Here is a 27,741-nt window from a genome sequence, read left to right as displayed (position 1 = left end):
GATTTGTGTGCTTGGCAGAGATAGGTGCTGTCTAATGTTTCTACCAAGAGTAAGATTAAATGATTTTGAGAATATATATTTTAACAGGTAGGTAGCTATTTTTCCTTGTTGATCTATTACTTTATGATCAAGTCTTTTGAGTTTAAATCTTTTTCATTATAAATGGGACTAGATAAATTATAATATCTTTCCTTACCCAAGATTCTGTGCTTCTAAATAATAGTTTGAGTTGCTAATTCAGCATGCTACACACAGTAGGAATTCAAAAGATAATTTTAAATTAGCCCTTACATCTGGAAAACCTACATTTATGATAAATTAAGCTACAGGATGCATGCATTTGAACAACTTGATTGAACTCAGCTGATCGCAACCAAATACATCATTAGTGCTAAAAGCACTAAATGTTCATTAGTTTTTTTTTTAATTAGAAGAGGTTGAAATTAAAAGAAATTTGGATGGATTTTAGTGTGATGAGATAAAAAATGTTCTCGTATTGGGTTTCTAAATTATGATATGAAATTATTTCCCAGAATAGAAAGAATCTTTATAATGTTAAACTGAAAATATTATTTTATTATACAACTACAGAGTTACTGGAGGATCACCCATAATATGATCATTTCATCTGAATTAGAGGTAAGACAGTCACATATATGAAGCACATTCCAAGAATGCTTTCAATTTTCAAGATTTCATGTCAGTAATGGAAGTGTAGGCCAAACAAGCTCATACTGGAGTACAGCGAACAGCTTCACTTGCAAACAGCAATGTAGGAAGCCTTGGTGAGCATCTCAGAGAGATCTGTGATACATTCTTTGCTATTCCAGCCAGGAAGGAAGTGGATAAAAAACAGTGAAGCATGGTTTCCCCACCACCACCCATTGGCTTTCCTTCTTTCCTTTCCCCATGTCTTGATTAGAAGATCAAATAAAGAAATCAAGGCTTAAATCAAGTATTTCAACAATACTTTGAACACTCAATAATAAAAAATAATTGTGGCTCTGGTCAAGTTGGGTTATCCATTGGCTAGAGTATCCCAGCCATGTCCTTTTCCCATTTAGTTAAGAAAATGCCTAATATCCCAGGGCAGCAAGATCTTCAAGTTTCCTACATACATTACACTAATAGTAAAGAGGTAAAAATGTCAGGCAGGAACCTTGGCCTCACTGAAGCAAAGCAAGTTCATGGCCTTGGTTCACCATGGAACCCAGACTAGGCTCAGAGTTCTTTCTGACCCAGGACTCTAGACAACCATTGTCAATTTATCACAGAACTGGCCTATGTGGTGACATCTTTTTGTCCTCATGTCTTTTTTGTCCTGAAAAATCAAGGGTGCACGCATGTCTTATTCCAACAATCCAATTATGTTTTTTTATATCTATAAAGTCTTATTGTATATAGATCCTACTGCAGTTTGATTTTTGAATGTCACTCTCAGAAACATGACAAAGAAAAACTATGTTTGTAAAAAAAAAAGTTACCTCCACTGCTGCTTTTGCCCTTTCAAATTCCTCTTCTAAGGAGTGGTTTCTAGAAAGTAATGCACTTCCCCAGCGATGTTCTTTGGTCAGTCGAGCCTGAAATAAACCACACACAGGTGTTATAATGTTGGAATCACATGATACAGAAATACAAGTATTTTTCCTTTTCTCATCTTATTCCTCTAGAGTTCAAGAAGCATTTCTAACTGGTATCATTTTTGGAGGATTTTTCAGGTGTGATGTTGCCCAAACTAAGATGGTGTCAAAATAAATGTGAGCAATCATGCATGATTCTTTCAGCAATGGGCATCAGCATGGTCATTTTAAACCAGACCCCACCTCCCAAACATATCACTTTAATAGGTCTGGGTTCCAGGTATTAATATTATAGTAAACCTCACCATGTGATCCTAGTTTGTAGCTAGGAGAATCTCCACTAGAAGGCTAATTCTAGAAATTGATATTTTAGCTTTCAGTTTGTCAGGTGGACCAGCCTCAAGTAAAAAAGCCACGGAGATTCAAGTGTGGCTTTCACGTCTTCCTCATGTACCCAGCAGATCTTCTGCAGGATTTTTGCCTTCCCTACTGGCACTTGACTTCTGTCCCTCTTCTTAGGATATTGCCCTCTGTTAAATAATAACGAGTCATTTACATAAATAAGGCCAACTACTTTGTCACAATCAACTGGTAAAATGATATGCATCTTAACTTAGCTAAATGCAAATATTTCTGGAAGAACCTCTCCCAAGTCTGCTATAATTTTTAAAGTTTTAATTTTTTAAAGTTACTAATTTTTAATTTTACAAAAAAAACTCCTTTGGAAAATATCATGGAAAATAAGAAGAGTGCCTCTCGATCTTTCTCCTTGTGGTTACACTCATATTTATGCATCCACAGATAGAATATGGTAATGTATTTCAAAAATTGAAACATAAATGGTATGCTACTCTGCATCTCACTTGGTTTTCACTCCACAATACATCTTGGAGCATTCCCACATTTAGTACTTATGAATCCACTGTGTACTATTGAAGGCAGGGATTTTATCTGCTGAGCGTGTTTCTCACGTGTAGAACAGGGACTGACAAATGAGTGCCCCATAGATGTCTGGGATGCTGGAGAAAGGATCATACTGAGGAGACAGGCCATGTAGAGTAGAAAGAGAGGGGCCTGTGGCTTGGGTTCCCTCACCCTTTATTGCAGGGTAGAGTGGGCTAGGTGACTTCTTGGCCCATGTGTTAGATTGCTCTTCAGCAGAGATGTTTTGAACAGGCCTGGGCCCCACCCCAGACCAATGAAATAAGACTCTCTAGGGTTGGGGTCTGGGGTCTGAAGTTTGAAAAGTTCTTCTGGTATTTTGAAGAGCAAAACATAGACTGTAAACAATAATGATGTCATTATGATGAGCCCTCTGACCCTAAACAACGTCTGAGACTGTGTCTTGCTTTAATGAATGTGGAAGGTTAATTTACTAAAATGTTAACTTCTGTTTTCTCCTCCCTATTATGAATACTGTTGCATCCCTGTTATCTTCTGGTAAACAGTAAGTTATCCTTAGTCAATAAATATTTGCTGGAAATAAGCTGTCAGTGAATAGAAAGACAGTGAATTAAAGGTGTTTTCTTTCCTCTTCCCCAAGAAGGTGTTCTTTGTCAAGGCTTCTTGGCCAATGCAGGAGGCTAATGGGAGCTTATAGGAGGCTGAGAGGAGACTTGTTTTTCTCTTCTGGCCTGTCCTGAACCTGTAGTGCCAAAGGCCTGGGATAGCAAGGTCTGACTGGGGATGGGAATGGCTACTGGGAATTCTAAGGGAGATGTCCAATAAAGCCTGTGAGCTGGGTAAGGCAGTGCTAACGGACAGAAGAAGGAACAGGGGAGGGTGGTGATCACTCCTTTGGGTCTGCCTGGGCATCAGCGCCCAGGTGATCCAGTTTCACCAGACACCATGAACAAGTAGCCTACTGGGAGATTTTCCGTGCCCCAGGAAAAACCTACTCCCAACTCAATTAAACTGACATGGGGCAGATGGTAGGAGGTCAGGAGGGGACAAAAACACAAATGAGATTGACTACACATCATTGCAGAAGCAAAAGAACCTGTAATTAACCTGGGTTTCACCTAAAAAAAGCACCAAATTTTCATTTGAAATCAAGAATGCTAAATTTAGTTTTAGAACAACAATTCAGAATTGAATTAAACAACATTTGATTAGATGTTTGCTCACTAGGCTGGAGACATAATGGTAACATGCTGCTGTAAGTCATAAAGTTATGAGAGTTATATTTTATAAATGATGTTACATGACTTTATGTATTTTAATAATAGATAAACTGATGTGACTTTTGATTGTGGCTGAATATTTTTGTTTGGAAATTGTGGGATTAGTTCTTTGAAAGAACATAAAGAACTTCCACCATAAAAAAGGATTGGTTAAGTAACTTCTTGGTTCAATATTTGATTCAGACTATGAAATAGTCTAGCTTTGATTCAGGACATGAAATATACAATTATTTTGGTTTCTATGATATGCACATTAATTATGCACATTGTAATGCACAGTTGTGTCCAGGGGGGAAAAAAGCGACAGTGACATGATGGTAGCTGCATCTGCCACTTCACCATGGTGCCAAGTCATGGTCACTGCTCTCACGGGGGTTCTCTCTCTTCTGGGCTGTCTCTGCAGTGGGCAGAATCCCCCATACAGAGGATTTGCCTCTGGTACCCCTCACCATGGGATGGTAATAGACCATTATCATTATCTCCCCACATACTATTTCCTGAGCACTTAAGAACTCAACAAATTGTGATGGAGACAGGTTCCAAATTATCTTCCAGGAGGTGTCTGAGAAATCCAGTAGCTGTCATGAAAGAAAAACATATCCCTGACTTTGAAAATGGTGAACTGAGATTGCTTGATTTCTTGATATTATGCTAGAGAATTTTCTTATTAGTCTTTTGGATCCCTATATTAGTTTTCTAGGGCTGAAAAAACTGGGTAGCTTAAAACAACATAAAATTAGTCTCTCAGAGTTCTGGAGGCTGGAAGTCCAAAATCAAGTGGTACTCCCCCCTGATAGCTCCAGGGGAGAATCTGTTCCATGCTTCTTCTAGTATTAAGTGGCTTCAGGTGGTAAGTTTATAGACATATCACTCTGTTGTGCCTTCTCTTCTCTCTTAACATCCCTGCCCTTCTCTTATGAGGTAATATGATTGCACTTAGGGGCCCACCTAAATAGAATAGAAATGTTTCCAAGTCTCAAGATTGGTAATGTAATCACATCTATGCCACATATGGAATATTTATAGGTTCTGGTAAGTATGCCATAATTCAGTTCACTAAAGCCCTCATATGATAATCTTGGGTCATAATATATTTGATTAATAAATATAAAGGTGCAGGTAATATAACTTTTTTTGGGGGGAAGTACTGGAATTTGAACACAGGGCTTCATTTTGTGAGGCAGACACTCTATTACTTTAGCTACACCTCTAGCCCTTTTAGCTCTGGTTATTTTGGAGATAAGGTCTCACTTTTGGCCAACCTGGACTACGCTCCTCCTATTTTATGCCTCCCATGAGAGATGGGCAAGCAGGTGTCAACATGCCTAATTATGGGTTGACATGAGATCTCACCAACATTTTGCCCATCTGGCCTAGAACTGAGATCCTTCTAGTCTCAGCTTCCCTGTAGCTAGGATTACAGGCCTCAGTCAATGGTGCTCAGTGAATTTGCAAGACTGCAAAGTCATTAGGATGCTACAGCCCAGGAGAGAAGTTAAGTCTAAAGGTTATTCTATCTAATTGCCTTGTAGAAAGTTACCCAATCTTGTATCTGACTTGGCAAACTGAGTTTGGCACTTTTTTCCCAGCTGGCTACATAAAGCTCTGTTCCTCAATGCTTTGCTTTTGGAACCAACTCTTTTGTCTTCCTACTGGTTTCTTCATTGTTAACATAAACAAACAAATCTTAAAAATGTGGATACATGATAAGAAATAAACTTTTAAGTACTTCACAAAGTTATTTCTTTGTATACCATCAAATAAATGGAAACATAGCTTGTGTTTATGTGCTACAGGAATAGATATTGTTAAAATGTCCATACCAAACAAAGCAAGCTCCAGATTAACACAATCTCTTTTAAAATACCAATGACATTCATCACAAAATAGGAACAAAAGTCTTAAAATATGTATTGAATAAGAAAAGATCATGAATTGCCAAAACAATCTTGAGCAAAATGAATAAAGTTGGAGATATCATACCACCTGATCTAAAAACACTACAAAGGTATAGTAAATAAAACAGCATAACATGAAAAAAGACATATAGACCAATGTAACAGAATAGAGGGCCCTAAAATGAATCTATTCACTTATTTTCAACTGATTTTTGATAAAGGTGCCAAAAAATGCACAATGTGGAATTTATCTCTACAATAAACAGTGCTGGGATAATTAGATATATATATGCAGATGAATGAAATTAGACCCTTAGCTTACATTACATACAAAAAATAATTTAAAATAAGTTAAAGCCAAATGTAAGACCACAAACTATGAAACTTCAAGAAAATAAAAACAAAGGAAGAAATCTCCATTATATTGATTGGGACAGTGATGTTTTGGGGCATGACCTAAAAGCAAATGTAACAAAAGCAAAAGTAGCCAAATGGGTTTGCATAAAATTAAAAGCCTTTTGCACAGCAAAGGAAAAAATTTGGAGTGTAGGACAAGCTACAGAGTGTGAAAAAGTATTTGCATCTGGGAAGAGGTTAACTTTCAAAATTTATAAAGAACTCCAACAACTCAATTGTGAGAAAAAAAGCCCTATTAAAAATGACCAAAAGATCCCGAATAGACACTTTTGAAAAGAAGACATACAAATGGCAAACAAGTACATGAAAAAATATTTAACATCACTAATCATCAAGAAAATGCAAATCAAAACCATAGTAAGATATCACTTTATATTGTTAGAAGGGCTTTTATCAAAAAGACAGAACAAGTGTTTGAGAACATGTGGAGGAAAGGGAACTCATATGCACTATTGGTGGGAATATAAATTTGTATTCTATTATAAAAACTGTATGGAGGTTCCCCCAAAAAATTAAAAATAGAAGTATCATATGAATCAACAGTCCTACTAGGTACATGTATAAAGGAGATGAAATCAGTATGTTGAAGGACATCTGCACTCACATGTTCATTGCAGCACTACTTACAATAGCCAAGGAACACAAAAGACCTATGTCTTTTCTTTATTCATCCAATGATGATCAAATGATGAATAAAGAAAAAGTGGTGTATATGCACCATGAAAAACCATTCAACCTTAAAAAAGGAGGAAATCTCATCATTTGTGACACAGATGGAAAGAAAGAAGCCAGACACCAGAAGATAAATGTCACATACTCTCACTCATGGGTCATCTAAAAGAGTTGAACTCATGGAAGGGGAGAGTAGAACAGTAATTACCAGGGGCTCGTGTGGATGGGGAAATATTGATCAAAGGATATAAAATTTCATTTAGAAAAGAAGAATAATTTCAGAAATCTATTATACAACTTGGTGATTATAGTTAATAACAATATATTATTCTATCTCTCTCTGTCTCTCTTTCTCTCTCGTGGCATTGGGCATCAGGGCCTTTTGCATGCTAGGCAAATATTATACCATTTGAGCCACACTCCCAGCCTTTTTGTTTGTATTTTTGTTTTGTTTTGTTTTTGAGATAGGTCTTGCTAACTTTGCCCCAGCTGACCTTAAATTTTTAATCTTCCTGCCTCCACCTCCTGAGTAAGTGTGATTATAGGTGTATACCACCATGCCTGGCTTATGTTCTTGAAAATCATCAAGAGAAATTTTAAGTGCTTTCCCTACAAAAAAATATATGAGTTAATAGCTATACTAATTAGATCAAATGAGCTATTCCACAATGTATATATATTTTAGAACATCATGTTATAAATGATAAATATATATAATTTTCATTTGCCAATGAAACAATCAATTATTTAAAAAGATAAAATTTGTGAATATTTATAAAATCATGAATGACCCATGAATGGTGTTAAAAGAAAAAGAAAGCACTAATATTTTTGCTCAAGACATTGTCTTTTATTAGCAGGCACTTTCATCAGTGAAAAAGGGTCTGCTTTTCTGTAAGCTGACCTAACAGGACTCCATAACTGTCACTTGCATCTTCCCTTCATCAATGTTTCATGACCCAGCTGGGTTATGAATCATAGGACACAAAGGGCACCATATATCAGGAGGAAGAGGCACTGTCTCTCTCTCTCAGGATTCTAGGCTTATAGTTCATATTCGCTTTTCCACTTAAAGCAGCAAGTGCAAATAGAATCTCACTGTGCAAATGACATTTTATTTTGATAGTACAATTACTATTTAGGGAAATGCTATTTTTCACATTGTTAGAAAGGCCTTAGGTTATTACTAAAACAAGTGTTATCTACCTCACTTTTTTTTTTTTTGCCTGAGAAAGCATAAGATAAATGCTATGAACCATAGGTAAATTCTGAATGTAAACAGAAGCAGTTTCAAACAGATTAGCATGCAATAAAAAGTTCTTAAATTTTCCCACAATTTAGCAATACGCCAGACATGCTGGTTAAGGACTGAGGTTATAGCACAAATAATTAAATCATGAAGGCTTCCTTCCAACAAAGACATTTTAAAAAAAATCTAAGTTGATTATAAGAAAAACCTGTAATTTAGAATGTACATATCACTAACACTTGTAAAATGTTGATATTACTTGGTACTTAAATAGAGGTATAGGTACAGTTACACCCATAAGTTTGAGTTGCAGCTGTTCGGACAACAAAACTGTTATGTATCTGTGGTTCTTAAACATTAGGGGCCATCAGAGTCATCTGCAAGGACTTGTTAAAATGCAGACTGCTGTACTCCAGAGGTGGAGATAGGAGGATTGCAAGGCCAGCCCTGGCAAAAGCTAGACTCTATCTCAAAAAAACAAGCTGGAGGGAGTGAATTCAAGTATGACATATTTGATATATTGTAAGAACTTTTATAAATGCCATAATGTACCCACAGCATAACAATAAAACTAAACAAAACAAAACAACAAGCTGAGAGTAGTGGCTGATGCCTCTGGTCCTAGCTACTGGAGAGGCAGAAGTAGGAGGATCGTGGTCCTCAAGAGAATCTATCTGAAAAACTTGAAAAAAAAAAAAAAAAGAAGCCTACAAAAGAACGGAGTGTGGCTCAAGTGGTAGAGCACTTGCTTAGCAAGCATAAGGCCCTGAGTTGAATCTCGAGTACACACCTCCTCAATAAACCCCAAAACAACAATGACAAAAACCAACAGATTGCTGAGTCCCTTCCTCAGGATGTCTGATTCAGAGGTCCCAAATGTGCATTTCTAACAGGTTCCCAGGTGATGTGAGCTGCAGACCACATGGAGAACCTCTGGCCTGTATTGGCATGGTGTGTGCACGGGCAGCACTCTGGAGCTCACTGATGCACTCTAATATGTCCACTTCTGTTCTTTTTCGCATGATTTTGAAAAATGCTCCACAGTTATAGCAACGTTCCAGAAATATCTTGGCTTTAAAAATGACATTTTAATTGGCTTAAGCTAATTGGATCTTAGCACATTATAGTTTTCAAAGAAGAAAGCCTTTACTTCCCCCAACTGTTGATTGTTCTGAATGATAAGCAATAGGTAAAGGAGAGAAGACTTTAACTACTCTTTAAGGGAACTATTGTATTTTATCCTCTTTATTCAAATTTATGATTGAGATGGAAATTATGATTTGAAAATCACTTTGTTTGTGGCTGTGGCTGTCTAACATGACTGCTGACTAACCACTCTGATGGCTATTCACAACCTCTCATACAATTGCCTTTACGTTATTAGTAACGATCTCCCACCAAATGCACTTTGAAAGCTCAGTAGTCTTTCAAAAGAAATTAAAGGAGAAAGGAATGCTCTTAACTGTGTAACAACTTGCAGACATTGGTGACAGTATGCGTGCGTGGTATGAAGGCCCAGTCTCTGGAGTCAGACCATCTGAGGCCAGATCCTAGTTTACCACTCACTGCTAGTTAGTTGGTAACTTTGGACAAATTCCCTAATCTCTATGTTCTCATTTACAGAGCATATAGTCACTTGGAGAGTCTCTATAAGAATCGAGTATAATAAATCATATAATTACAAATACATAGTACATAGTAAGTGTTCAATAAAATTTGGCTTTTGTTATTAAGTTTTTGGTTAGTTCCTACCATGTGTGATTAGCAATTCACTATAAAAACCTATGTTTGGAGCACTTTTGTTTAGTGATAGGTGGGGGCTACTTGAATTCTCATTCTAGAATAGGTCTTTAACTTAAACTTTAGCCTCACTGAGATACTCAGAACTTTTTTTTCTTAACCAGTCAACAGACATTTATCATGGGAGACACACACAAGAAAACTGTCCCTCACGTGTAAAGAACAAATTCCTTTATAGAGGACGTAGAGGCAAGCACAAAGTCCTTACCTCCATCCAGTAATGAAATTCTATGTAGAATATCAAGGCAAATAAGAGGTGATTTTGAAAGATGACACACATAGTGCATCATCAGGCATAATGACCAGCTATTACTGAAACTAGTTAAAAAATTATCAGAAATACAACTTTGTGTACTCTTCTGCCTTTAATTAACCGTTGGCAACCATTGTTAAATTTGGTAAGTGTTATTCTGGCTTTTTGTTAGCTAGCTTCCCCATAGTTTTCACTTTAACAAACATTTGTTGAGAGCTACTGTGTGTTGATTTCTTACTATGTTGAAAATGATCTCTCAGATTTCTTTCCTTTTTTTCCTTTCTCCCATCTTTGTTTCCTTCCTTCTTTATTGATAACTTTCTGTGTGTGACCCAGAGGGGAAAAGGGATGTTGATATTCCGGTACTGTTGTCCAACAAGCAAAATGATTAATATTTGTAGTGTATCAAATTGTTTTCATTAGACATAAAAGTCTAATAATTCTTATAAACTAACTCATGTAACTTTTTCACTGCCTTTCTATGGCTCTATAGATAGTAGACATTCAGTCACATTTGTTGAACTGAAATGGACTATAGTAGAAGCCATCAGCTTTTCTAAAAGTAAGGGGTTGAGAATAAATTTAAAGAATGAATTGTATGTGGCAACCAATCAAATAGCAGTCGTAATATGTCTTACATAGGTTCTAAAAGAAAGTGATGTTCTGTAAAATCACTTTGTTCATATTAACCTTATAGAAGTAAGTAATAACTGGGGTTTGCAATCAGAAGGGAAATAGGTGATTTGTAAATTATCTCAAGTGGATAAGCATGGTGGCTGTTACAAGGTGGTCTGTAGTTAAGAGCAAGGGCTTTAGAAATAGAGGAGTAATTTGAATACTGGCTCCTCTCCTCTTTAGATGTGCAACCTTGGGAAAATTACTTCTCTCTAAGATGCATTTTTCATCTGTGAAATGGAGATAGTATTAAGTCCCAAGGTCATTGTAAGCATTTCAAATAATATGTAAGAAATACAATCTTAACTACACACATGAAGTGAGCATGTAATAAATGTCAGTTATTAATATTCATTTCCTTTTATATTATTTATTTAAAAATTTAGAAAACATATCTGCACTTAAAATATAAACTGTTTTGGTTTGTGAGTTACAGGATTGTGACTCAGCATTTGGAGAGCCTCCTGAGCACATTCTGGTGAAATCTAATTATGCTTTGCAAAAGCCCATCTTGGAGTTCCCCTTTCATTGTCTGATTTGGACAAAAAAAGCTTGGACCATCATTTTCCATAAGAAGCTGAATTCTTTTCCCTTTGCCTTACCAATCACTATTTTATCCTGATTATGAAAAAAGCTAATTTTACATCATTACTTTCTGTGTTTTCTTCAATTCTTTCAATGTTTCTAGTGTTTTCTTCAATTTTTTCAATGTTTCTAATTTTTCAGATTGTCTGGTTTCTTCAAGCAATTACTCTAGGAAATACTATTTACACAGTTCGCACAGGTATCAAGAAAACTGTATACTTAAATATATACAAATTATGTAATTTGTTATAATTTCTTGCCACTCTAATTTGTGTATTCAAAACACTATTTAGAAAAGACTATACTATGTACTAGTTTTCCCTTTTCCTCATCTTGAAAATAAATTGAGAAAACATAAGAATCCTTCACATTGGGGGTTTCCAATTTCTGTGTGATTCTGAAATATGATTTTAAAAACAAGACTTGTAAATAGCTCCTCACCTGTTGAGTCATAGCCTAGGATGATTTATAGGGGATGGTGAGAGATAAGAGGACATCTCCTGTGAACCCTCTCAGTGAGAGTGGAACAGTAACAAGTTCTGATGAGCTGAAATGGTTTATTTGAATGGTTTGAAAGTCAGTTGTAAGTTGAATTTTTATTGTCTCTTCATTACACTTTTGCCATATATACACAAAGAAGTCATATATTTAAGAGTACTATGCTTCTAATGGTGAGAACATCGTTTTGTGTTTTATTACAAGTAGATTAATCTGTCTATTCCCTTGCTGCTCCATTTGAATGGCTTGGTGTTTTAAGTGGAGTAATAAACCTGGAATTTATGAAAATTTTCTTATTGAAGCATAGGTTGGAACAAAAACTAGGAGATTATGATTTTCTTTGTTTAGGTAAATCTTGATAAACAAACATGCAATGTCTTTAAAAAATAATTAATCAGAGAGGTAAATTCTTTATAAATAATTAAACCTCCCAAAGGATTCACGAAGGTTTCTCTAGACAGGGAACTCTTATAGTGCTTTTTAGACTACAGTTTGAAAGACAATATAAGGAATTTCCTATTATTTTTCCAAAGCACATTGTGTTTGCTCAAAGTAAGGTATGTTGGTGAGTAAGTAGAAGGGCAGTGTGGTGGAATAGAATCAGACAACCAGTAGGAGATCAGCAGTCATTGGGATAATAAGATAAATGCATTGTGGGTTTCTATGGCAACCAGGGACCCCAGCTGTTCCTCTGCCCCAGCTCCACGTAGAACAGCCCACCTGTGCCAAAATCTCACCCTGCTTTCAAAACAAATGTTTTATTGCTACATTAAATTGTTCCAAGGAATCCAGTTTATGGAACAGTACCAATTACTTTAGCTGAGTCTAAATCTCTGCTGCACTTATCAAGAAATGTTTTTCTAATAAGTGCTGTAGTTTTTCTTTTTAAAAAGATACCCTTAGAACGAGCACAAAGAAATAAAATACATTTTCATGCTACATTTACAATTCATTAAGGTTTTCAGTGAGATTTGTCCAGGAAGTTAGTTGACTTGTTTTCCAGCTGAGTTCTGGGAACAATAATGTCCTCTGTCCTGGAGGGGAGGTGTTGTAGGGGTGCTATTGATGGCTTAGAAAGGTTTCCAGAGGCTTTCCATTTTTTTAGTGTTTCTTCCCTGTCTATGGTCTCTTTCTCTCTGACACTAGTTGTGGGTCCACAGACAAATTTCTTTATTTGACTGTGTCCTAGTTTCTTTGCCTATAAAATGGGGGTGATAATTGAACTTACCTCGTTTGGTCTTTTCTTCAGGATCAAATGATCTAATATATACTAGAAGCTCTAATTGTAGCACACAATATCTGCTATTATCATACTTATTCCTTTATTTTGCCTTGTATTTTCCTTCTTAATCTCAACATCTTATCTGATAAACTCAAGAAATCTCATCTGTTCATTTTTCCCACTGTTTTCTTTAAATATTCAGTCTCATCTCAACTAGATTGTAAAATGCATGAACATGGGTACACACTTCTTAAGAAATTTTTCTGGTTTTAGGTCAAGGCTGTATCCTTGAAATATGTTCAAGGAGATGAAAAGGTTGAGACTGACATTGGCTTTAGAACAATAGGAGAGATGGCCTTAGCCATAGGAGATAAATAGTTAAAGTCAAGTTAGTTACCACTTATACTAGAGTGAGGGTCAAGCTTTGGACAGGGAGGTCTGGTTCATTCCCTACTGCCAACAGTTTGATTTCAGTTAAACTAAAGAGTATTTTTGAGGAGTATCTTTAAAGTGCAGCTAATGATAACGTGTAAGATTATCTGAGTGTTACCTATAGCACATGAAAAGCACACAGTTAAGTTCTTAATGCTTTGTGGGCACTCCCAATGGTAGCTCTTATTATTATCATTATTATTGCTAATACTAGAATAATATATTCTTTGGCATGAAATTTATTTAATGTGACAGTCAGAATACTGATGTATTATACCTTATTCTACAGGGCATAGATGTGAATGAACACTCAGGAAGTGATTTCCTCTTTGTGTTCTGTTACATAAATAGTGCTAATACTGGAGTAGAATAGATTTTGCATTGCAAAATAGTGGCACAGTAAATAGCAGAACATGGAAAAACTGCTAAGTACACAGTGAATTCATTAACACATTTTCTAGCCATATATATATATATATATATAATTATATATGTATATAAAATGTAGGTATAAAATCGGTTATTCTAAGTGTTGAGGCAGCTACAGAAATGTGAAGTTCAGGAAATACTTCAAAATTTTTGTGAAAAACTAAAATAAAATATTCATAACATATTATCTACTAGAACAAATGGATTCACTGAAGAATTGGTGTTGTTACCTGTGCTGGAGCCACTAATTCCAACTCTGAAGCTGACTCAGAATTGAGGGCACTTTTCCCACCACTCAGCTCTGGTTGAGATCTGTGCTCAGAGGACCTGTAAGGATCCATTAAGGAAATTAATATATATCAAGAGCAAATTTAGCTAGAAATCTAGCCAAGAAACCTAGTTAATTTGGATCATTGAAAGCCATGGCAACATGTCTCTCATCAGAATTCTGATGAATAAGGTAAGTTTTATAAACTTCTATTATGACCGTTTTCAAAATGTAAGTGGTGGCAATGTGCAAAGTGTTATTGTTTTTGATTAATTTAGAATTCAGTTCAACAATGTGAAAAAAAGAAAATAGATACAATGCCATTTTATGAAAAACATTTTTTTTTGTGAGGGACACCTCACAAAGTATCTTATGTAGAATTTGAACGATGACAATAGTGGGCATGTGCAAGGGAAACAGGAAACTAAAATAGGATCTGCCCTTTAAAAATCTCTAAAAACATGGCAAATCTCAGTTGGCCAGATCTTCTCATGAGTATCCATGGATTATCCTTAATTATGGAATTATGTGACAGTCAATGATTGAGAAAGCCAGAAAAGATTACTTGAATACCCAGAAAAACTTAACCGAACTATCATTTATGTAATATATTATGAATACTCAAACATATGTATACATATGCACTTACTTTGACTAATAGCTCAGCTATACATTCAGAAAATTATCAACAAATGTTGACTCATGATCCTCCTCAAATCCTTATTGACTGAATTGACTTAATTTTTGACAATCAGATAAAATAATATAGAGTTTCTAGAAGCCATAGCAATTCACATTGTTATTATACACGACACCAAATATTTGGATGAACTTAGCTCATAGCTACTTCAGTACATGCCCCTATAGCTGATACATACACACCTATTTTCTGGTATCAAATTATCTTACCATAAGAGCTCTTTTGATCCCGTTCTAGATGAACATGACTTTCTCTCTGCCATTGGATGCCCCTTGCTATTTCGATCTCCATGAAACTTAACATCATCCCATTTTTCCAATTGTGTTTGAATGTCTACTAAGGAAAAAGAAAAGGGATACGGGAGCCGAGGGGAGAGTATGAGGTGCAGAGAGAAAAGAGATTGATTAAGATTGAGAAGTCTTATCCAAGCAAACTTTACTCAACCCATGGTTGCAAGACCCAAGAGCAATCTTTTACCTTTTCAATGTGGCAGGAAATTTAATTAAAACATACAGATCTAAATGAAAATGAGACCTGTTAAGATAAATAGATTTTTTTTTCTTGGCAGTAGTGGGGCTTGAACTCAGGGTTTCATGCTTGTTAGGTAGGGGCTCTACTGCTTGAGCCATGCCTCCATCCCCATAAATGGATCATTTTTACAGTTGAAGCAATTGAATTGTTTTTTACCTGAATGTGGTTCAAGAACTATGTGTATTTTGAATCATGTAAATGAGTCCATGGGGTCTGGTATAGAATGTGCACATGGAGAACCATCTACCAGCCTCCACTTAAGGACTGGCTATAGAACACTTCTAATATGTTTCTAGAAAGAAATTAGGCTTAAAGAGATGAACTTTAATGTTAAAAGGAGGTGAGAAGAAACCAGAAGAGACTGACTAGACTGCTTAACTTTTCACCAAAGAACAGAATTTATATTTGGGGGGAGACAGAAGAAATCAAGAGAATGCTAAAATCATTTTTTCTCTGTGGCTTAATTCTTACAGATAAGGATCCTAGCTGGATTCTCTCTCATTAATTGACATGTGACTGAACTTAATCTTGGGTTCCAGTTTTTTCATCTACAAAAAAAGATTTGCAGTTGATGCCCTCCAAGGTTTTAGGCTTCTTTTTAAAAACTATGGTAAAATATACATAACAAAATGTACTCATGTATGAAGATGGAAAAATGAGACCTGCTGAAACTGTTTTAAGAAGTGAGGGAGGTAGAATAAAGGAGAATGACGGAAGGGGTGAATATAACTAAGATACATTGTAAGAACTTTTGCAAATGTTACAATGTATCCCTAGTACAACAGTAATATGATAATAAAAAAGACATTAAAGTTAGAATTTCACAAATAAATTTACATGAAAATAAAAAATCCCAAACCCCAAATTTACCAATTTAGCCATCTTTAAGTGTACGAGTCAGTGGTATTATTCACATTGTGGTGGAAATCATCAGGTTGGTTAAACACTAATTCCTCCCCACCAAACTCTGGTAACTTCTCTACCTTCTGGCTCTATGAGTGGAACTGCTCAAAATTATGTCTGAATATATAATCTGTCTTATATATATATATATATATATATATATATATATATATGTTTATATATATATGTTTATGCATGCATGTATATATGCTGTTTGTCCTGTTATGTCTGGCTTATTTCCCTTAGCACGATGTCTTTGAGGTTCATCCATGTTGTAGTATGAAACATAATTCATGACTTTTTGAGGATGAACAGTAGTTCATTGTATGTATACACCACTGTTTATCCAGCCATCCAATTGTCATACAAAAGTCAGACACATCTTGTGATTATTGTGACTGATACTGCTATTTTCCAAGGTGGTTTTACAGTAAATATTGTTGCAATTTATTCATGGAACTCTTTTCCAGAGGTAGAGATATAAAATTTGCATTCACATGATTATTGTATTACAGCATAACATAGTAATAATATATCCTTTTTGGGGGTGAGACAGTATTGGGGATTGAACCTAGGACCTTGTGCTTTTTATACAAACATTCTACTGCTTGAGCTATGCCCCCAGCTCTTTTTTCTTTTTTAAAAAAAATGTTTTTGAGATAGGATCTCACTAACTTTGCCTGGCCTTGAACTCATGATTCTCCCGCCTCCACCTCTTCAGTAGCTGGGATTATAGGTGTGCACCTTATGGCTGACTTTCTCCCCCAATGTTAAACGTATGGCATTCAAGGACTCACATTACCTGGCCCCTAGTGAACCTCAGACATTTTTCTTACCATCTTACTGTTTTTTTCATTAGTAAAAATGTCCTGCCCTGTCCTCCCTTCCTTCCTTCCCATCCAATTTTTTCACCTGGCAAATTCCTACTCATCACATAAGACTCTGTTCACATTGTATCTTATATAAGGCACCTTCTCCATCTCCCTGGCTGCGTCCAGGGCAATATGAAGGTGCTCATGTAGTAACTAATTTGAGTGGCTGTATCATAGCAATTGTCTAAAATAGTATAATCATTTAATTATTTTTCTACCTTCCTTCTAAACTGTAAATCTACAAGGGGCAGAGAGCTTATATTTTCTTTGTATTCCTAGCACATGGTAAGTGCTAGTACGTAAGTCCAGAACATAGTAGCTACTCAGAGAAATGTATATTGGACAAATGAGTAAGTTAATTCATGACCATCTAACCTATATAAATATATATCCTACTTATTTTTCACAATCTTTTTTTTTGTGGTACTGGGGCTTGAACTCAGGGCCTTCACTTTGAGCCACTCCACCAGCCCCATTTTTGTGAAGGTTTTTTTGAGATAGGGTCTTGCGAACTATTTGCCCAAACTGGCATTGAACTGTGATCTTCCTGATCTCTGTCTCCTGAGTAGCTAGGATTACAGGTGTGAGCCACCGGTGCCTGGCTATTTTTCACAATGTTTTGGATAAACTACATATGCACCTCTAATGAATATATATTTATATGTACATATATACATATACTCACATCCCCCCCATACAAACCAGTTAGTCCCAGTCAGAAGAGACAGCTTTCTGAAATACATACCACTTCTCTTTCTCCTGAGAAAAGAGAGCTTGATTTGACCGATTCTATGACCTCGGGTCTAAGCTGTCTTTTTCTCGGGAGGAAATAGAGTACAAAGGATAAAAGTATGGGCTTTGAAGTTAACTCGAGTTAGGTACAAATTCCAGTTCTTCCTCTTACTAATTGTGAGATCTTACTGTGACTTAAACTTTAAAACGTGGTTTCTCACATAATTCACAGTTGCAATGATTTAAAGAGGTGATATATGTAAACCATGTAGCATGATTCCTAGACAACACTAAATGGTAGTTATTATTATTGTCTTGGGCAGGTCTCTAAACCTGTTAGATGCTATTTTCCCTGGGTCATGTGATGGAGAAGCTTTCTGTGTGTCTCTCTCCTGTTCTAGACTGAGTGCTCCTGCAGAGCAAGGTGGACCATTTACTTTAACTTGTAACTCCAGTCCCTAGCACGGTGCCTGGTGTCTATCTCAGTACATATGGATTGAATACATAAGTGGATGAATCAATGCCAGTTATGCAAAGTCGAGCTCCCCAATGGCTATATAATCCAAGCACAAAAGAAGGTGTGTCCTGCCCAGTTTCCTACATGGACTTCATCTTTTCTGTTCCTTTGCTTACTGTTTAATGTCATCTGTGGGACTTCCCTGTTGTATCATCACCAGCAGGAAAAGGTTGAGCAGTGGCTGCTGCCAACAACTACCTTACCTAAATCTAAGGATGAAGTGTCTGGGGCTCGGAGGGGCTGGCCTCTCTGCTCAGCATCTGTGCTAATGAGGTCAGATCCATCAGCCTTTTTCTTGAGGGATGAGGTTTTTGATGAGGGCTCAGACTTCTTGGCTTTGGTTTGGGTTTGAGAGACTGGTTCACTCAGGTCGAGGAGATCTAAGCCAGTGGTCAACACTATGAGAAACAGAAGAGTTGAAGATAAGACCATTTGTTGCTCTGCAGTTATTTTTTTAAAAAATAGGTTTCAGTTGGGTACACAGGGATCTTGGTGTTTTATAGGATAGTTTAGACACACCAAATTAAGTTGGCTCCCCATTGATTTATAAAGACAGTCTGTTTGGCTGGGAAGTTTGCTGTATGTTCCTCTATATTTAGCACAAGTACAAATCAGTGAAGCAGGGCTTAGACCAGTCTCGGCAGTGATGAAGTTTGAGTGAAATTAAAATGATAAAATTGAATCTGAGTTCAAGTATAAATGACTTTATTGTTTTGCTTCATTTTTAGTGAAAGTTTAAATTGTTTTTTCCAGAAAAGGGTCAACCTGTCATTTTCAGAGATTTAGTGAAGTTTCTGAATGTCTTTCATAAACAGTGAAGTATATGGGGTATAAAAGAAAGCTGTTAATCATCTTTTATTTAATTAAGCATCTCAATCAGAAAATGGCATGCTATTTGGGCTCACACTGGAGAGGTGTTTTATAATCCACAGTTGATGAATAGGTACACACGTTAATGTTTTGCTGTTTAACACGCAAGTTTAAAATTCAATGTAACCAACTATAAAACTGGTACACTTTTACTTCATAGCAGGTTGATTACATTGTATTTAATACTTTAATGAAGGTAGAAAATAATTTGTTCCAATGCAAAGCTAGGCAAATGAGAATTAAAAAGGCAAGTTTTGTAACCTTCAGATCTTTCCTTTTCAGGCAAGTAACTAGTATTTGACAAGTTTGTCGTGAGAAATAGAAAATTAAAGTTGGAGAAAGTACTTCCAGCCCTCTGTCTCTACTAGCTTCTGCTGTTTCACCACTTCATCACTAGAGAGGCTGGCTGTGGAACAGTCCTGGTGTCTTCCTGGCCTGGGACTCTTCACCCAGCTGGCTTAGGAAAGCCACTGGAGGACAGATAAACTCCTGTGTTGACCTTTCCCTGCCATCCAGAATAGTGACCATACATTTCTCCTCCATCCCATCCTAGCTTTTCCTCTAGATGGAGAGGGGATTTGGTTGATGAGTCAACACCCTTCCATCTGTTCTCCCCTTGCACACAAGGCAGAGTCGGGGCTCAATTGAACTCACAACCAAGATTTCTTTACTTCTGCATACCTTGCGTCAGCTAACCATGCCTGTGGGATCCTCAGGATATGGATGGAGCGTTATTTATTTCAATTTTTTTGTGTGTGTGTGTGTGCTGTACTGGGGATTGAACCCAGGGCCTTGTGTCTGCTAGGCAAGCACTCCATATTTTAAGGCACATAACTAAGCCTTTTGTTTTTATTTTGTTTTTGAGATAGGGTATCCCTAACTTGGCCCAGACAGCTTGCAATTCTTCTGCCTCCACCTCCCCAGTAGCTGGGATCGCAGGTGAATAATGCCACCCCATTTGAAGCTTGAAACTGTTCGTCATCTTGTCTTCAGAGTCAGTGACTGGGTGGTGCTGGCAAAGTGAAAAGATCTGACTCAACCAGTTTAGTGTGTGCCTTGAGGTAAGTTTCTTGACAAGTCTGAGCTTCAGGTTTCTCATCTTTTAGATATGAGATGAGGATTAAATGACCTAATGTACATTACATGCTAGGCTTATGGGAGGTACTCAGTAAATGTTATTTCTGGGCTAGGTGTGCAGTTAGTTCAGTGACACGGTGCTTACCTACCTACACGTGAGGTTCTGGGTTCCATCCTCAGCGCTCCCACCCCACACACAAATGTTATTTCTATTGTTGGAGGCCAATTTTCAAGGCTTTCCCCTTTCATTTTGTTGTTCTCTTCCTAGTTTCCTCATTCCTTTCTATTTCAGGCACAAATCAGATCCACACACTGACACAGAGAGGAAATACTACTGGGAATCAAACTGAAGATGAGACAAAGATACTGGTTCTACAGAGGATTCTATGAAGTAAATTTATCATAAAATGTCCTGAAAGTGTCAACTTATCTCAACTAAGTCTTCCTGAGAAGATGGGAGCCACTTTCTAACACTAAGATTCTTTGAGATATGAGAAGTGTTTTGTGGTTAAGAAGTACTTGAATGTGGAGGAACAAGAAGTGGCTTTCAGAACTAACTTTAGCTTAATGTCTAAAATCTAAGCATGGCAGACAGCCAAGATGGGCTAGGATGCCACACACTTCTTATCCACCGAATGTTTAAGTAGAAATTTCCAGACATGGTTAGGTTGGCAAGGGTTCTAGGCCAATGTGACTTCTGTATAATAGAAGGAAGGAAGGTGCCGACAGTCTCAGTGATGGCATAGAAGCTTTTGTAATAACTGTACAAACAATTAAGAATTAGTCATTTGTTCCTTGTCTTCTCTTAGAAACAAATTATATAGGAATCATCTTCTTGTGCACAGAAAGCACATTTGTTACAAAATAATAACTAGTGAACACTAATTTAATTCTGTATCTGCTTTTCACCATTCAGAATAAATGAATTCCTAAAAGAGTGTATTCAAACTTGGCTCAGTCACGTTCTTTTCTTCTCTAAAGTGTCCCAGGCACTTCCTGTGTTTGTTTTGAGCTCTTTCTTTCCTCTGTTCCCTGCACATGAGAAACCAATGCCTGGCACATACACAGGCCTTACTTGTTACTCGGTTGATGAAAGAGGTGTCTTGGAGTTCAAATGGCAAGCTTTGAAGCTGAGAGTCCCCAAGCACCACAATTCCCCAAACAGAAAAGGCTAGGTGCAGCCTTTCACTCTCTGAGGAAGACAAACCACAGTTTAGTGGGAGTATGTCCTTTAGTTAAGTCTTAAAAATAATTATTTGTAATTCCAGCTATTTGAAAGGCAGAGATGGGAGGATCATAACTTGAGGCCAACATTGGGCAAACAAATGTTAGTGAGACCCTATCTCAAAGAACAAGCCAGATGTGGTGACTCATTTCTGTAATCCTAACTACATGAGAGCTGGAGGTAGGAGGACTGGCCAAGGCTGTTCTGGGCAAAAGTGTAAGACCTTATCCCACAAGTGCTCTTATAAATGGGATTCAGGAGGGTCAGTCAGAGAAGAATCTATGAAGATGAACTGAGTTGGTTTTGAAGAAGCTACACTGCTTGTTTTGAAGATGGAGGAAGGAGCCATAAGTCAACAAATTATAGGGCCTTCTAGATCTGTAGAAAGCAAGAAAATGAATCCTCCTAGAGCCTCCAGAAGGAATGTGGACTGATGGGATCTTCAGAGGAGGACTTCCCACTTCCAGAACTTTAAGATAATAAACTTGTGTTATTTTAGGGCACTAAAATTGTGGTAATTTGTTGCAGCAACAATAAGAAACTAATATAGCTGGCGTGTTGGTGTCCACATGCACCCTAAGTCTGTGTGCTTCGCCACTCCTGTCTAGATTCATCTGAACCTGGAGGCAGTGTGAGGATGCTATTGAGATCGTGAGGGTTTTTTTTTTTTTTTAAACTTTTCAATTATTTGTCAGTCTGCAGAGTCTGAGGCATGATTTAAGTAACTGACAATCTAAAAAACTTCCTTTGGATAACATAATTCCATTGGATAAAATTTCCTGAAGATGGAAGGTGGTACATTACCAAAGTGTTTCTAATTGTCTTAAGTATACCTGATTGAAGATCGTGGCCGACTAACTGGCAGGCTCCCACAGGGAACTGGAATTGTATAGAAATGCTAGTTTCCTGGGAAGTGAGGTTACTTAAACATGAAATAGCACCTATTAAGAAGTCTGCTTTGACACTTTGGTGTTAAACACAATACTACTAATATTGCTACAGTGTAATGAAGCATAGTTTAAATAGTTGGCAATCTCAGAAACTTTGAAATAGATGTAGCAAATAGATAACTATACTTAACGAATTTAAACATTTTTTTCTTTTTTATTAGTGTATGGAGTTAAAACTACTCCCCAGGTTTCTAAGTTTTTAAAAGGCGTGCCATTTGGGTTCATGTCTACTTGAACTTCATCAAAAGATATTTTGTAAATATTACATTAATTTTATGATGAAGATATTTTATTAGGTGGCTGTAGCAGGATTGTGAACTTTGTTAAGGGTAGCTCTCCCCTTAAAAGTAGAGGTCTTATACGCAGGTATACAAACCCTAAATGAAGGAGTAAGATTAAATTTTATTAAACCATGAAAAATGTTCCTTCTAAGTAACCGTTCACCCACTGGCTCATGTTAATGGATAAAATACTTTTAGAGTATAATCAATGCAAACCAAGAGCCCTGTTTGTTTAGCAAAGAGTCTGACCTATGTTTCAACATATATTAGATTTATTAGGAGATCACAGAAAAACAAGTTATTGCTGAAAATTTTATAGTACTTCTTGTGCCATATTAAAATCACTCTTTTATTTATTTATTTATTTATTTTTTGAGGCAGGGACTCACTAGGTAGCCCAGACTGGTTTTGAATTTGTATAGTCACTCTTAAAATGTTTATTACTTAGTTACTTTCAGAACATTTGATACATGAATTATATATAATATTTATTTATTTGCCATTTTAAAATCAAAGACTTTAGCACTTATTTTAGCTTATGTAATGTGTATGGATACAGTTTCAGAGGGCCAAAGAATTAGCAGTGTACCTGGATTACATATGAAGTAAAGAGAATTTAGGAAAAAAAAAGGAAAACATCTTTACTTGATTAGCTTGAAGTTATCATCAACAGATAAGAAAAAGTTAATACCAACATAGAAGCAATCAGAAATTTTAAAAAGATAATTGAAAAACTTAAAAAATATAATAAAAACTTCCATGAAGCAAAAGGTATGCTCTTTTAGATATATTAGTGAAAAAAGTTCAATGTTTTGTTTGACCTTTGGAACAATATTTCCTATATCATTTACTTTGTATTGATTTATATTACATTCTTTAGGGATTTAAGAGGTATAATATTTCTACCTTGAGATACACTTTTAAGATTAAAAAACAAACTACCAAGCATGAGTCTTTTTTCAGGACAAAAATTTGTGTGAACCAGATGTACTGAATACTTAGGCTGAGGAGAAAAAGTGTGGAGTTAGTACACCAATTTTCCAGACCTGTTACTTTGTAGGATTTTGTGAATTGAATTATGTTCCCCCAAACTTTATTCTTATGTGGAAGTCTTAACATCTCAGAATGTGACCTCATTTGGAAACATAAGTAAAGATTAGGTCATATAGGAGTAGGAAAAGTCACTATTCAAAAATGATTAGTATCCTTATAAAGATGGGAAATTTGGACATAGTTGTGTAGATGGGAGACATGCACACAGACAAAAGATTAAGCGAAGACTGAAATTATGTGCCATGAACAAAGGGACCACCAGAAAGAAAGGAAGAGAGGCCTGGAACAGGGTCTTTCCAGGAGCATTCAGAGGGAGTTTAGTCCTGCTGACACCTTGATTTGGGGTTTCTAGCCTCCAGAACTATATGACAATAAGCTTCTGCCATTAATCCATTACTTGTGGAACTTTGTTACAGCAGCAATGCTATAGGTATTGGGATTCTAAGAAACTACACCTTCTTTTGATGTTTTTTTTCCTCCAGTATTTCATTAGTGTCCCTTTTATACATGAGACAATGAAGGCAAAAGTAGCTTTTGAGTCAAGTTGTATGTCTCTGTCTCAGAGTGGGACTTTCCTAAGCAACATTGTTCTTATCTGTGGCAACTGGAAAGAGAAGAGCAATTTCTTAGTGCATCCATTTCTCAAGGTTATGAGAAAATATGGCCTATATTTAAAGACACAGGGCTTTTTGTATTTTCTGGGGTAACTCTCAAGATATGGAGGTCTGAGTTCTAGTTTCATAGAGTGAGGATGAATCTGATCTAATAGTATTTGAGCATTTAAATTTCCTGCCTAGAATGTACCAAGTACAAATTTATTTTCTTAATTACTCAAAGTGATAGTTAAATTTAGAAAATGATTGTTTGGGTGTGATATGAAAAGAAATTAATACAATAGAAAAGGAAGTGTCAAGAATACTGTTTTCACCTGATAAGTAACAGAAATGGTCATAGAGTTTACGTGGTGTGAAGCACTTTCATAGGTTGCTTCATTTAATCTGCCCAAGTAATTTTCAAGATTGAGATCTTACCATTGGATAAATGAGGAAACTCAGCAACTTGTCCATGGATACAGAGCTGGGGTTAGAACTCATGGAGTTTGCCCCCAGAAAACATCTTAGACTACACTCTCATTAAGGCCCATCTGTTATTAATTAGTTCCTATTGTTGCAATTTTTAGCATTTTGAAAAAAAATCACAATTTTCTCTTCCTGTGATTTTGTTCACTTATTTCCACCTACAATGAAAATATATAAGCCAACAGTCGGCAAAAGCCAAGATGGCAAAATGGAACAAATTTAAGAAGATAGCATATGACTGTTGTCTTCTTTTTCTATTGAACTCTCCACTGTACATCTGGCAGAATTTTTGATCTTTGATTCTAAACATCATTTTTTCATTCTTATATAAATGACATACCATGGAATATGAATGGTGACCAAATGAGGTCAATTCAGAGAGGCTTCTGTTAAAGAAATGTTATTCATGCTGGTGGCATGCCACTCTCTGGACATAATTTCAGAGAGCCCCTTCCTCTATGTGCAAAGTACTAAGCAGATGAGGGTTCATCGTTTGAATATAGTTAATTCCAGAAGAATGTTCACTAAAATCAGAATTCTCAGGAAATTTGTAAGAGGAAGCAAAGAACACTAAAATGAACCTAGTTTAATACTGTAGTGTGGCTATAGGAAATTTTAATTGTTATTGAAAAGTGCAACATTTTTAAATATTACTGGACTTTTGTTACACAAACATTTCCAGAAATAATTGGGTCATAAACCAGAACTAGAAAAACTGTTCTCTGAAGTAGATGCTTTTGTTTTTAATGTGATGCAACTTGAAATGCAAAGATATAAAGTAGTACAATTATGGTCAGCAAAATTGGCTGGGTAGTATACTTTGTAGTGTCTTACATTATCAACAGTGATTCATTAACTTATGCTGAATCATATGCTCTCAAGTTTCATTTGGTTGCAAACATCATTCCCCACTTAAAATGCCTGAAAGAAAGCACAAGTATATTCTGGCTCAAGTCAACTCTTCTTGAGGCACACTTAAAGGTGAAAGGATTACCGGCTGTATTGGACGTTACTGGCCTTGCAACTGCCTCCGATTTGGTCTCACATAGAAAGTCATCAATGGAGGGACTCAGGAGGGGTCTGCTTTCTTGTTGCTCATTCACCAGCTGAGAACAAATGAACACAGGTGTCAAATGGCATTGTTAAACTGCAGAATCAAATGAATTAAAATGCAGCCTTGCAACAAAATGGGAATAGCAAGCCTACCAAAAATAAATACATACATAAATAAATCATAGGATGGGGGTAAGAAAGAAAAAAAGCCTACCAAGGAATGGAGAATGAGCCTTCTAGCACTGTCAGACTATTTTTGATGCAGCCAACTTCAATTTTTAAAGCTCAAGCCTTTTTCTTCCCTCTCAGAATAGTTTTAGAATTACCCTCTCATTTCAATATGTGAAAAATGACACCTATTGAATCACAGCTGCTAAGGGCCAATTCCACTCCTCATTGGGACAAAAAAACTCCTACTGAGATCTAGAACATGACTTCAGATTGGGGGGTGGCAGGCTTTTGGTGAGTCATGTCTGTGTGGCGAGAAGCGCAAAACTGGTGGGTCAACATGTATGGTTGAACACTCTCCTTTTCTCCCTCTCTTAAAAACTCAAGTCACCTTAAACAACTCCCTACGTTTCCTTAGAATGCCTTTGTAATACATAACAAATGTTACTTGCAGAGAGTAGAAAGGATTGTTATTTTAACTGTCTAGGTATCTAGTAGATAGGTTTATAAAGATCTGTAAGTACAATAGACTCTTTATTAACTTGTTCTATAACTCCAACAATCTTTCAGTTAGAGTTTTAGTGGGTCCCTAATTATCAGGGGACGCCAACTACTTATTTTCAGCTACTCTCTGTATATTTTTTTTTTGGTAGTACTGGTGTTTGAATGCAGGGCTTCAAGTTTGCTAGGCAGGTGCAATACCACTTGAGTTACTCTGTCAGCACGTTTTGTATTGGGTATTTTTGAGATAGGGTCTCTAGAACTATTTTCCCAGGCTGGCCTTGAACTGCAATCCTTCTGATCTCTGCCTCTCTAGAAGCTAGGATTACAGGTGTGAGCCACCAGTTGTTTTCATTTATTCTATACCTCTTTGAATATAGACTTTCTATAGCAAAGAGAAGAAATTCACTTATAATACACAAATGATTAATTGCTAAATTGGTTGTCTTCATTTTTCAAGAGTGGAATTGATACTCAGTTTTCTACTTCTTGTGAGAAAAAGATGTGCCTCAAAGTCTGTCGACTTTTAAGAATTTGTGAAGTTGTATTTTAAGACACAAAAAATAAGAAAACTAGTGCTTTGCAGTATTACCAAGTCAAAACACTTCATATGGCTCTACTCACTTTCATTTCATTATTTCTTTGACAAAGTGTCAGTTGTATTATAGATTAGAGCTGATGAACAATACAAGGGCCCTAAATAATGATGTGGAAAGAAAAATGCAATTCTATTATTTTTGAAAGAGTGATATAGAAGTATTTAATGGTCATTCAGAGACTAGAAACCAAGAGACACATTTGGTATTGTAATGTATTCATGCCATTATTTAAACATTGGTACATCTCAGATCTCCACTAGAACTTGAAATTTTTATATAGACTTGGAAATTTTATTTTCATACATATTAATCTGTGGAAGTTACTTAGGGATAAGCACTGAGAATGCCCTTCTATTAGTGTTTAAGTTATACTAATAGATATTTCTTCAATTATTCTAAGTTTTAATGTTTCTATGTATAGACTCACAAATTTCACTAGGAACCAAATTATCCAAGGTCTATTTGAGTT

The 27,741-nt window shown here is 36.3% G+C and overlaps 1 protein-coding gene across 24 annotated transcripts in view; it reads right to left on the bottom strand.

Annotated features, from left to right (window-relative positions):
* The window catches only part of Pex5l (peroxisomal biogenesis factor 5 like), a 233,590-nt gene that overhangs the window by 71,154 nt on the left and 134,695 nt on the right, over window positions 1-27,741 (bottom strand). For 15 of the 24 annotated variants that reach the window (XM_074073694.1, XM_074073701.1, XM_074073696.1 and 12 more), the window contains 5 exons: window positions 25,946-26,057; window positions 18,620-18,814; window positions 15,071-15,197; window positions 14,124-14,220; window positions 1,485-1,580 (listed from right to left, as the gene is read on the bottom strand). In XM_074073694.1, the coding sequence (XP_073929795.1) occupies window positions 1,485-1,580; window positions 14,124-14,220; window positions 15,071-15,197; window positions 18,620-18,814; window positions 25,946-26,057 (627 nt within the window). The remainder of the gene's footprint in view (window positions 1-1,484; window positions 1,581-14,123; window positions 14,221-15,070; window positions 15,198-18,619; window positions 18,815-25,945; window positions 26,058-27,741) is intronic. The other 9 variants (XM_074073709.1, XM_074073699.1, XM_074073703.1 and 6 more) reach the window with 2 other exon arrangements.

The sequence above is a fragment of the Castor canadensis genome, chromosome 5 (assembly GCF_047511655.1).
Source record: "Castor canadensis chromosome 5, mCasCan1.hap1v2, whole genome shotgun sequence".
NCBI lineage: Eukaryota > Metazoa > Chordata > Mammalia > Rodentia > Castoridae > Castor > Castor canadensis.
The sequence above is the reverse complement of the archived record's forward strand: the minus strand, read 5'-3'. Positions and strand labels throughout refer to the sequence as shown.